General features: G+C 48.8%; 1 protein-coding gene across 1 annotated transcript in view; it reads right to left on the bottom strand.

The window, feature by feature from the left end:
- The window catches only part of STK24 (serine/threonine kinase 24), a 105,274-nt gene that overhangs the window by 17,880 nt on the left and 75,170 nt on the right, over positions 1-12,224 (bottom strand). Inside the window, exons 3-5 of the mRNA XM_029209916.1 lie at positions 10,981-11,037; positions 4,736-4,844; positions 4,269-4,426 (exon numbers count right to left, since the gene is read on the bottom strand). Of these exons, the coding sequence (XP_029065749.1) occupies positions 4,269-4,426; positions 4,736-4,844; positions 10,981-11,037 (324 nt within the window). The remainder of the gene's footprint in view (positions 1-4,268; positions 4,427-4,735; positions 4,845-10,980; positions 11,038-12,224) is intronic.

The raw sequence follows: 12,224 nt of genomic DNA, 5'->3' as shown, positions 1-12,224 counted from the left end.
ATTCAGAAAACGGTAAAGGCTGCCCAAAATATGCAATAGCAGCACTACTTATGCTAAACCTCAGAAGGATGCTTACGTGGCTACGGCACATTAACTTACTGAAGTATCACGTGCTCAGCAACGATGCTGACACACAAGCTCAACTGTACTTACGATTCTCTATCCCTGTATCTACGAAATAAGGCATCAGATTTAGAACATGTGTCTGGATTTTAAAATAAAAGTTATGTAGGAAAGGTCAGTCATTTTCCAAAGCAACTGAGGTGTAAGAAGAGAACTGTTTTACCACCATGTGGGAAAGACAGGAAATTTAGCTACTAAGAGAAAACAAACAGGTTTTCAATATGAGCCTAAGTCCAAAGTTACAAAGGCAGGTGCTCTGAACGGTGGATATTTCTTTGTGAACAGATGTTTTTTCTCCGTATGTGGTTAGTTCTGGATAGAATTCCCCTAAAAGGGACAACACAGAATTATCTGCTACCGATGAGCAACAGGGGTGAGGGGATGCGAGTGGGGTGCTACCAGTATACAACAACTCTCCAAATCCTTGCAATACCAAGTAAAAGTAAGCTGGCTACATCTCTGCAGACAAAATACAATTTAAGTGGCATAAAAAATTTATGTATACCAAATATTGTATAAAGAACCACAAGAGGGGGACTTCCCTGGCGGTCCAGTGGTTAAGAATCTGCGCTTCCACTGCAGGGAGCATGGGTTCAATCCCTGGTCGGGGAACTAAGATCCTGCAAGCTGCGCAGCGTGGCCGAAAAAAGAAAAAAGAACCACAAGAGGAAGAGGGAAAAAAAACATGGAGAACTGCAAGTAACAGTTATAACTAGTCAAAAACATAGCTCATGGATTTAATAGAAACTATTTGCTTAATTAGAGGCAATATTTAGGAACACATTAGCAAGTGGCATCTAGAGGTATAAAACCATTTATGAGCAACTCCATAGCAATACACGGCCCAACCATCACTTCACGCTAGGATAAAACCTGTCATGAGTCCCCCCAAGCTGGATGCTTTTCCCACTCACATCCTTCCCCCACCTCCAGGGTGCATTAGCCAGGAGGTGGGTAATTCCTGGTCCAGAAGACGGACCAGGGGAGTCCATGGGCTGGCATCGGGAAAGGAGGGCCAGTCACGTGCCAGTGGACAGGCTAGCCTTTCAGATTCCAACTGACGGCCAATCCCACTGTGTTTCCACTCATCTTTTTTTTTTCCATCAACACATCACTGTTTCCATCTTTCACCATGGTTAGACTGCAGTTATTTCAGACATGACTGGACACCAAAATAACTTAGCTTGTGCTTGGGTACTAGGCCTACAGATGCTTTTCTTTTCATCTCATTTTTTCCGGTACTTTCCAGATTAAAGACTATGTGCTGCTTTTGAGACCAAAAAAAAGGGAAAGTTATTTACAGGAGAATACTGACACTGGCCCCTCAGCCTCTACGGGAGTCGTTTAGTTAACAGGAAGTCTACCACGTTCTTCTCCTCAACCTACAATTCCAGCGCCAACGGCTCTCCTCTCCCCCAGTGGGCTTGGTCTGAACGTCCTTCCCTCGTCTCAGAAGGGCTGAAAAGCCTGCGTCTGTGAAGCCCTCCCCAGATCACTCCGACCTCCTCTCAGCACCCCTGCACCCCGTTCCCTGTCAGAGCGCCCGACATGCAGTGTCGCACTCGCTCACTGAAGACGTAAATCTTCAGCACAGCGCTGGGCTCAGCTACGGCAAGGACAGAAGGGATGAGTACAGAGAAGGGGACAAGGCTCTCACCCAAGTCTCCAATCCATCCACTAACACACCATCCTAATATCCTTACAAAGGAAGGGGAAAAAGATGGAGGTTCTTCGCCGAAGACCCCGGCTCCATCGTTGATCCCACAGGCCTCCCGGGGGGCAGAGCGGAGCTCACTCCTGTGGCCCCATCTCCACAGTCTGGGGACTCCTTACACTAAGCCACCCCAAGTCATCTTAAAAATAATATGCCTCTTAAGGCATATGGGCCAACACGACTTAGACATGCTGTGCTCAGATCAAGAGCTGAGGTCGGCATCATCAGCCCTGGCAAACGACAAGGGGCCAAACGCACGGGTTCCAGAGACGACTGTGTCAAGCAGGGCTCTAGACGCACACACGAGACTTAAGGCCAACACCCCCTGTAGTTCAGGGACGTGAGGATGCTGGTGAGGCAGGTACAGTCCATCCTCACCCCAACCCCACCTGCCTTTGAGAATCAGCACGTGTGCCCCAACGTGAAAGTGCCGAGAGCACCCTGCTTCCCCAGGGCCCCCGGGGCTGCAAGCTCTCGAGCTGTCACGTGGAGACTAGTGGGGAAACTGGCCAGACAGACACGCAAGGACAGACGGGAGGACTGGAAAGAGGCCGAGTGTGTGTACCAGCAGAGCAGACGTGCCCGTCAAAGAGCGTAACCGCCCCGCCAGACGAGCCTCAGACGGGGGCAATCACTGGAAACAGGTCTTTCGTCAGGCACTGCTCCAGACAAGAGCTGCCAGCCCAGGGGCACATCTCCCCACCCTCAGGCCCCAGCCTCCGGCAGCCTTTCCTGACAAACCTCAGGACTCAGGCCCTGAACCTTATCTGCACTTCCCACACCTCCTGCGTCAACAAACCTGGGAAGAGAATTTCACAAACATCTTCACAATGAATTCCAGCTAAGAGTTGTTGGGTCTGATCCAAGCAAACGGAAGAACTGGCTTTTGCCATAAGCCAGAGTAAAGGGTAAGGGAGGTAAGGGTTTGCACGAAATGTGACACGCTTTCTTAAGCTCCCCAGCCAAGCGTGCATTCCCTGTAAGTCTGCGACAGTGTCTTTCAATCTGCCTTAAAAAACACCGCAGCATCTACTGACCACACAAGAGCATTTTGATCTCGACAGCTCCAGGGAAAAGGTGACAAAGCTTCAAGATGCCATGGGATCGCTACAGTGCAGAGGCCACCTTCAGCAAACACCCAGAGAGGCCCTGCCCAGGAAGAAAGGCGGGGAAGGAAGGTCTCAGGCAGCCCGGACAATTCTTGAAGAAGTGTAAGGTGAGCAGTGGTGAGTAACACTGAAAAGGGAAGATCTGAATCCTGAGTCACAGGGGCCATGGTTGACCAGCTAACTGACCAGAAAGGAAAAGAAGAGAAGAATCAGTGGGGTGTAATCAAATGAGTTAAGAGACTTGGATTCTAGCCCCAGCCGTGCCAACATCTAGACCTGAGAACTTTGATAAATGGGCCTCAGCTTAAAAGAAAGAGAAGGAACTGAACACGTAAGTTCCTGTTGAGTCTTCAAACGATACGCCCCCAGGAAAAGGGACAACAGCAAAAGCTGCTGCTGAAATCAGAAGTAGCTATGGAGGTAAACCCATCCCAGGGCCAAGGCACTCACAGGCAACAGACACACCAGAGACTAGACAGCTCTGCTATCTTGAGGGTTGAGAACCTAATCGTCACTTATTGGCCATTGGCTACCAAGGCCACGAGGACTCCTATGGGAGTCACGGCCACCATTACAACTCAACAGTGAGAGGGCCGGGTCCACCTCTGCCGCGATGGACACGCACCCCAGCAACTTCCAGCACCAACGCAACAGCCCACCACACCGAGCTTAGGTCCCCAGGAAAAGCTACCCTTACGCTCCGTGTGCGATGCTTCACAAGGTGGGGATCTGCCAGGTACTGAGAAGAGTTCCACTTAAAGAAATGGTGTTTGGCATGTCAGTGTATCTGAGTTAAATATTTATTTGCCTAGAAATACCGGTTTAGAGAAGCCTATTCTCTGTGGCCCATGTGGAGATCTCACTGCATTCAGGCGACCGACACAGAGTCAGTGTGGGACGTGAGAGTGAAATGAGGTCTGGGAGGCGGGGGTTCTGGGCTTTTTGACTCTATATTAAACAGTTTTAGAAAGTTGAAGGGCAATGGGGAAGAAAAGACAGGAAAAACTGGGAGAGTGCATCACATGATGGGTAAAAGAGGTTGGAAAAGGGAATCACGATTTTGCCTCTTGTTGCTAAGGAGCGTCTGAGGACATGATCCCAGCAGGGGGGCATCTAAATGCGAGGACAGGAGGGTGTGCAGCAGCCCGGAGAGCACTCTTCTGCCCAGGTGCTGGCCTTCCAGTTCTGTGGACTCTCCGTTTCTCCTGTGGGATCCTTTCTGCCCTTGCCCCTTAAATAGTGTTCAGAGCTCTGTCCAAGGCCCTCTGCCCTCCCCCACTGCTCAGGTTCCTCTGGCCCGCCCGCCAAGGCGCGGCCCTCACCTTTGAGTCGTAGGCCGACTGCTTGATGACTTCAGGCGCCATCCAGAAAGGGGTGCCCACGAAGGTGTTTCTCTTTATCTGGGTGTCTGTCAGCTGGCCCGCCACTCCAAAATCCGCCAGCTTCACCTCTCCGTGTTCAGAGAGCAGGACGTTGGCAGCTGTAAAACAGAACCAAAGACATCTCCTGCCGTCATCTCCTGCCGTCATCTGCTGGAGAGTTCCGCCCGCTACCATCTGGGACCAGGCACACGCGTGCCCCAGCACCATCACGCGCCCGACAAGAACAGGGACCAGGGCTGTGCTTCTGGTGAGACCCCCTCATGGCCCGGCCCACCTACCCAGGCATGTCGAAGGCATACCCACAGGACAACTTCCCTTGAGAAGACAAGCACAGTTCAAACTCTACAACTAACACTCCTTCCTCACCTTGGGTATTTCAAAGGAATATAAACAAGACGTTTTCTCACCTTTAATATCTCTATGAATTTTCTTCTCCGAATGCAAATAATCAAGTCCTTTCAGTATTTCTCTTAATATAGTAGCAATCTGGGTTTCATCTAAAGGGCCAGGTTCTAACTAACAAGAAAAAAAAAACGATTAAAGTTACTTAAATGAGTAGATGAAAAAGTGTGAGATGACAGAACAGAGCCAATGTTAAATGGACGAGAATAATCAAACCTGAAATCTTCTTCACTCCACAACAGAATTAAAACCTAATTACAAGCCCCTTTAGAAAACCCCACAAAGAACCGGGGAACATGACTTTGCTGGATGAAGCAAAGATGGCTAAGAATCGAAGTCGGGCCAATGAGAAAGGCCATGGTCAGCCTGCTACGCCTGCCGGCTGAGCTGGGAGGGATGACAGTCCAGAAAGCAAAAGCCCAGCGCCTCGCAGTGCTTGCCAGGGAGGGGACAGAGCAGCCTGGCTCTGTCCTAACAGAGGTGATGGTTATCGCCACAAGTAGTCAAAAAGAGAAGGCCCGGGAGCTGGCTGCTTTCTGAGGCCACTCCGGCACCAGAAGTTCTTACATCTGAATTTTAAAACTTGGGGGAAGAGAGCGGAAAAGAGCTCAATCCCTCATGACTGAATTTTTTTATGTGATATAATATATATACACACGTATGTTATGTAATAAAAACATTAGTTAGTATATTACCCCAAATGACATAATAATTGCCTGAGGATAAATTTTTCAAGGAAACTCGAAGGAATTGACACTGACTCCTCACTGTTGTTAGTTATACAAAGATGTAAGGCAGACAGGTCAGGTACACACATCCCCACTAAAAGAAAGAAACTCAGACAAGTTCTAGAGCTCAGTTCAAACTGGACAGTAAGCCTACCATCACCTGTACAGCAGGGAACTCAACCACAACCAAGCGCATAACTACCTCAGCAAAACCACCTAACACTCCACCCAAAGAACTAACAGTGGAAGCGTCAGAGAAAGGGGCACAATTCTAACAATTTAACTTTTCATCTGAATGATGATGTTCGGTATTACGTTTTCAGACTTGAGAGTGAATTCCACCATAACCCAAATTCGCACATGTAAGTCAACGGGACGACACAATTCCACGATGCTCACCGAGTAGGTTTGAAAGAGATAGATTTGCTTTAAACCAAAGGGAATGGAAACCAAGACACGCCTTCTGAGGCAGCGTTCCGACGGACACGTACATTTTCTCGGACAGACAAGTCCTGCTGTCTCAGGGCCTTCATCAGTGGGATGGTGGTGGTGGAACAGCTGATCGTTTCTGGGCCCAGGTCGGGGCACAGAGAACCCCCTTCTCACTTCATAACAGCGCGATTGCAGCTGCCCCGCTTTCTGGTCCATCCAGCGAGCTGGTCACAGGCCCAACCTGATCCATGAAAATCCGCGAAGCCCGGGAGGAAGGGGGTGTTTCTCGAAGTCGGGGCCACCTCTCTGGGACTCTGGCCCATCTGGCAGCGGGGCCCCCGTGCTCAAGCCACTTTCTCACACTCAGAACCCGGGTGGAAGGGAGGCTCCTTGCTTTTCGTTTCACGGTGTGCTACAGACGCAGAGAAGTCACACTGACAGGTAACTAGTCCCCCAGGAAGTCCTCCAAGTCCTAACTAGGATCCCGCCCGCGACGGCCACAGACCAGGGCGGCCCACTGCGCACTCTGTCCCGCAGAACCTAATTCCTCCCCAAGGTGTCTGACCCAGAGTCTTGTTCTCAAGAAACACATCGAAACGACTGTTCCTAAGCACACAATTCGGAAACCCTGCCTTGTCTACCGGCTCCACATCTACTCCTGAGTGCACAGAGTGGGGGAATTTTAATACTCAGAATGAGGAAAATGCACTTTTCTCATAGCCTGGGGAAAAAGAGGAAGGAGGCAGAGACGCTGACGAATTTGCTCTTATGCCCCAGGGTACAGACCGCAGAAGGCTAACCCCACCGTTCAAAATGCTCTCCCAGAGCGGGGCTTCCATCCCCTCCTGCAGCAGGTTTTCACCCAGGCATACAGCCAGAAACGTCTGGCTGGACTTGGACTTACCCACCTCCGCCCTCCTGTGATCAAGTGTCTGGAAAGAAACGGCGGAGCAGCCTGGAGTCATCACCAAGGAGAGAGAAGACTGAGGAACACGAACTGAAACATCTTCTGCTGGACCATTTAAGAGCTGGCTCTCCGACTGATATGTATATATGGTTATGCCCTTTTAAATCTGGCCTGAACACCACCCACCAATGATTCATAGGCGGGGGCAGGAAGAGAGAGACTCTATTTACAGAGCAGGGAGATCCTTCAAGGTGTCAAAATCCACTGTAAAGGGTATTCAGTTGTTCCCTAGAGCACAGAGCTCCTGGCTGGTGGGCACTCACATGCTCCACCACTAACATTCCTAGGCAGTCTCTTCATTAAGAAGACTGTGGAATCTTCAAATAATCTCTATAAAACAAAGACTCAGGGGAAAAAAAATGTAGACTGCTCCTCTTCTCTGGGTGACCTCTAATTCCCCCTCCCAAACCTGTTTTCCCCTCTTCCTCTGTAATAGGCTCTCGGCCTGCACACGGCCACCCAACTAGAGACCGTATCTGCCGGCCTCTGCGGCAGCAAGTCTGGCCACATGGCTGAGTTCTTGCCAAAGGAATGCTTGCAGAAGTGCCCCTTCCCGGTCTTGGCTCTGAAACGCCGGCAGCCAGAGAAGACAAGGACTCAAGACCACGGGAAGCCACCCACCCCTGCAGGGCCCGGAGACCACTGAGCCCACGTGTGGGAGAGAAAGTTCCATCTCGTGTGAGACACTGTTTGGAGACCACCACAACAGCAGCTTGGCCTAAACATAAATGAATATGTCATCTCATTTTTTAAAATTCATGTGGCATATTCATTTTTAATTTTGTCAAACATCTCTGCCTGACTGAGTGACCAATTTATGTAGCCTAGTTCCTTCTTAATTAAGATTCCACGGTTGCCCCTTAGATTCTCCTATAATACTGACTCATCTTTTTAGTCAGTGAAAAATCTTTCGGTCTCAGGCCCTCTGTTGCTATCCTCATTCCCCTTCTCCCAATTCACCTCATGCTGCTTTATTTTCCTTGTAGCACTTTCCCACATGCGATATAATCAACTGTCTGCCTCTACTTGGAAGCTCAATTCCAGAATGAAAAGAAAGCCAAAAAAATTAACTATCACACATGTTCACAAGGCAATCCTAGGTGAAGGAAGGCACCATCTTCCTGCCCAGGCTAAGGTGTTATTAAGACTCAATGCGGGGAATTAAACTAATGTCTCACAACCTAAGTAAAAAGGCATGAAAACTAAAATGTAGAGTGAAAAAAGCCACCAAGTCTATAGTGTTTCATTATAGCAGCCCCAGTGCATGAAGAGAAAGGATGAATCTAGAGTGAGGAGAGAGCCGGCGAGATCTTCGTGCTCTGGGAAATGGCAGAGCCCTGCCCTTGAACAAGACACCGTCATCCTTCCCTCCACAGGCTTCATGTACAGGGGCTGCTCCAAAGACATACAAACATATCAGCACCGTGCCTCTTAACAAAGAGAGATATTAAACAAAAGCAAGGTGGGGGCTTCCCTGGTGGCGCAGGGAGAGTCTGCCTGCTGATACAGGGGACACGGGTTCATGCTCCGGTCCGGGAAGATCCCACATGCCGCGGAGCGGCTGGGCCCGTAAGCCATGGCCGCTGAGCCTGCGCGTCCGGAGCATGTGCTCCGCAACGGGAGAGGCCACAACAGTGAGAGGCCTGTGTACCGCAAAACAAAAACAAAAGCAAGGTGGGATTTTTCTAAGAAATGCCCCAAATCCATGTATTCAGCTACCTGGTAACAAATCTTCATATACAACAATACTCTGGTTTTTAGAATCTTGTGTAAACATTTAATAGACACTCTCAAAATAATCTTAATAGTCTTCAACATTCAAAAAACTCTTGTATCCCATTATTAAAGTGCATCTTCTTTGAGGACTGGGGTCAGGCCAACAGAAAAGGGATAAGAGATGAAGAAAGATACGACAAAGTCGGAGGGAGGGAAAGGAGAGCGCGGGGTCAGGGCTTTGCAGCTGGTTACAACAAGGTCCAATGTCCAGCTCTATCTGCTAGCTGGCACACCTAACTTCTGAGTATTTCTGTTTCTTCGAGTAAAATGAGGCGATTTGGGGACATTCAAAAAGGGATGCCTGGTTCTTGTCACCAGAGCCCCTGATGTGGAAGATGGACAGCAGTTTGCTGGGACTCACACCATATGGGATTTTAGTTAATAAGTGGAGAATTCGACACTTCCTTCCAACTGTAATGTCTAAAATTTCACAGACTTCAAAGCTCCAAAGAAAGTTACCACTAAATAAATTATTGTGGCATTAAGAATGAATAAACTAAAGCATTTAGAGACTAGAATTGCTGTTCTGAAGGACTCAATGTTGGAAAAGAGTCCCCACAAATCATTTTATACATGCCACAAATGAAATTCACTTAAGATAATAGTAAATCGAATTATACAAAATGAGGCAATTTTCTACATTTCTGTAGTATTTCCCAAAGGAGTAAAAAAAAAAAAAAATGAAAAGCTCTTTGTGTCATATGTATATTTACAGAAAAGCAGCAAAGGAAGTCATAAAATTCATCCAGCTGCTTTGCTGCTTTCTCCATTTTAATATCACTGTTTATACCATATTAAATTTTTTCCCTGAACTTTCCTTTTGACCAATTGCTTTTACGGTTCATAACATTATAACATTGGGTACATAAGCCTTTCAGAGATACATACAGTTCTAGAGGTTCTACCTTTCCCCCAAAATACTAATTGTTACTATTACTGTGAGAAAGTAAACTCCTTTTAACCAAAGGGTATTTCTTTTCTTAGTGAATAAAAATCTGTGTCAACTGTAACCACCAAAAAACGCTAGCTTCCTTCAGCTGTGAGACCAGTGAAAACTGCAGACCTACCACCCTGACAACCGTCTAGCAAGCAGAACCCACGCTCTAACACTAAAATGATAGATCAGGCCTGACTTGGAAATCACCACTCACCCAAAAGCCCAGCTTTTACAGGACGGGCAGGGAAAGAGTGCTGATCCATTGATTTCACCGCATAACCACGTGGGGATGAAATGTCAGGGGCTAAACAACCGTGTGAGATTTTTAAAAATTTGTTTTGCACATATTGTGTCTCAAGGACGACTTAAGTAATGCCCATGATTTACTGGTTATTTCTGAGCATCTCATCAGAGGCCAACATGTAACCATGTTTTACCACAAAAGGGGAGTTACAGACTGTGACTTTGAGGTCATCCTACACCGGAGCTGCCTCTACCATGTGTGTGGGCTGGACACCTAGGTCCAGACCAGGTAGGAGACACCGCCACTGGCAGGGGTCCAGCTCCACCACAGCCACACTGTGAGCGCAGCAAGGCCTCTCTGCATGTGCATCCAGTAAACAGAAACATGCGTTCCTGCTTGGCCCAGCGGCTGCTCCCATTTGTGATACTGTGCCCGTCTCTTACCTCTGAAATCAAATTTTAATTTTTAAAAATTCTAGTTCTGATTAATCATAAATGAAGATGTTCCACGCATATTTTAGAAGCGAAGTTACCATATGAAACATGAAACAATGATGGGGTACCAGCTCCACAAAAGTTAAAACCAGTTTTAGAAAATAAGAAACTGTTATTAAGTCAGACACAGCAGGCGACATCCTTCATGGCTGCTTGGAATGAATTCACTGGTTTCCCATGAAATAGCAAAACTGTCTTCAAAAGCAGATCTATATGCAGACGTAAGCTGGGACGAAGTGAGAGAGTGGTATGGACATACACACACTACCAAATGTAAAACAGATAGCTAGTGGGAAGCAGCCGCAAAGCACAGGGAGGTCAGCTCGGTGCTTTGTGACTGCCTGGAGGGGTGGGATAGGGACGGTGGGAGGGAGACGCAAGAGGGAGGAGATATGGGGATATGTGTATACGTGTAGCTGATTCACTTTGTTATACAGCAGAAACTAACACACCACTGTAAAGCAATTATACTCCAATAAAGATGTTAGAAAAAAAAAAGATCTATAATTTACAGTAACGTATCAGAAGCAGAAATCCCTATTATAAGGAATAGTTTGGTCCTTTTTTCATGCAACTTAAAAGGGAAACAGAAATGTAAACAGAATCATCTTTACAAGCAAGACTGACTGAGAAGACCTCTGATGCGTATTAAACATCCAACGTGATACTTACTAGGTCCAGTGCGGAGCCTCCACCAAGATATTCCATTATTATCCATAATTTAGTGTCCTACAGAAAAAAACAAAAAGAGAGGCAAATTTTTTTTTTAATAAAAGCAGAAAAGATTGTTTTAAATAATCTAAGGGTATTTTGCTCTGTCATCTTGGAACTAGAAAATTTTATAAATACACAACAGCGAGAAAAGTGCGTCCGAGTGAGAACTGGGTGGGAAGCCTGCACTGTACCGCAGGGGCCCCGCACCAGCCCCCCACCCCCGGCAGTGCACTCCACAGCTACGCACCAGGGCTCCGAGGGGTGCGCCTGTTTTCACACAACCTCAGTGGGTGATCCTCTGGCACAGGAGGGTTTGGGAACCAGTCCCCAAGGCCAGTACCATGCACACCCATCCCGCCCTGAGCATCAGACAGGAGGCGACCGGAGCACAGCCCTGGGGACGGGCCACCCCCCCCCCCCCCCCGCCTGCAGCTCTGAGATGCGCAGAGGGCAGGTGGCATGGCTGGTGCGGCCTGTCACCCACTGCCTTGCTCCGGAACTGGGCGGCCACCCTGAAGGCCGCCGTCCCCCCGCTCCGGGATATCCAGGAGAGCAGAGGGGCCCAAGCCTTGCCCCAGTCCTCCAGCCCCCTCACCAGCCTCCGTGTCTTGCGTCTCTTCCGTCCGTCTCTCCTGAAGCCACGCAGCGCCCATGGCTTCCAGGGTTCTTTTCAAACACAAATCCCAAAGTGCTACTCCCTTGAAAGCCAACAAGCTAGCAAACACCCACCCAGCCCTCCCGGGGGATGAGGGCACACCGGTGCGGGGTCAGGAGCACACTTCCTCTGAAGCCTCTGACTGGGCGCCTGGCCGAGTGAGTGCCCGCGCCACAGCAGGCAAGCTTGAAGGCTGGGGGGCGCAGTGACCTGCCACGGCCTGCGGTGCCCGGTCCACAGCCTCCGAGCAGGTGTGCGAGCACCAGGCTGCTTCCCTGCTAACACGACACTCTCCGGTTGCTTTCAAGTGCATCAAAAAGAAGAAAAGCAAACAAAACCCTTCCTAGGCTCTTTGGTACCTTCAGGATGGAGCTGAGCCCGAGCTCTTCAGAGCAAGCAGGGCCCTCACCAGGCCCCATCCTCACTGCTCTCTGGCTCTAGCGATGCTGAAAGATTTGCTCTTCTGGACTGAGGCGCAGTTTCCTCAATCAGGAAAACCCTCACCAGCTCCCCTCCCCCCCCCACTTTAGCACCTTTGGTCTGATCT

Source organism: Monodon monoceros, unplaced genomic scaffold, assembly GCF_005190385.1.
Source record: "Monodon monoceros isolate NGI ecotype Baffin Bay Population unplaced genomic scaffold, NGI_Narwhal_1 Super_Scaffold_8, whole genome shotgun sequence".
Lineage (NCBI taxonomy): Eukaryota > Metazoa > Chordata > Mammalia > Artiodactyla > Monodontidae > Monodon > Monodon monoceros.
Note: the sequence above shows the minus strand (reverse complement) of the source record. Positions and strands in the feature narration are given on the sequence as shown.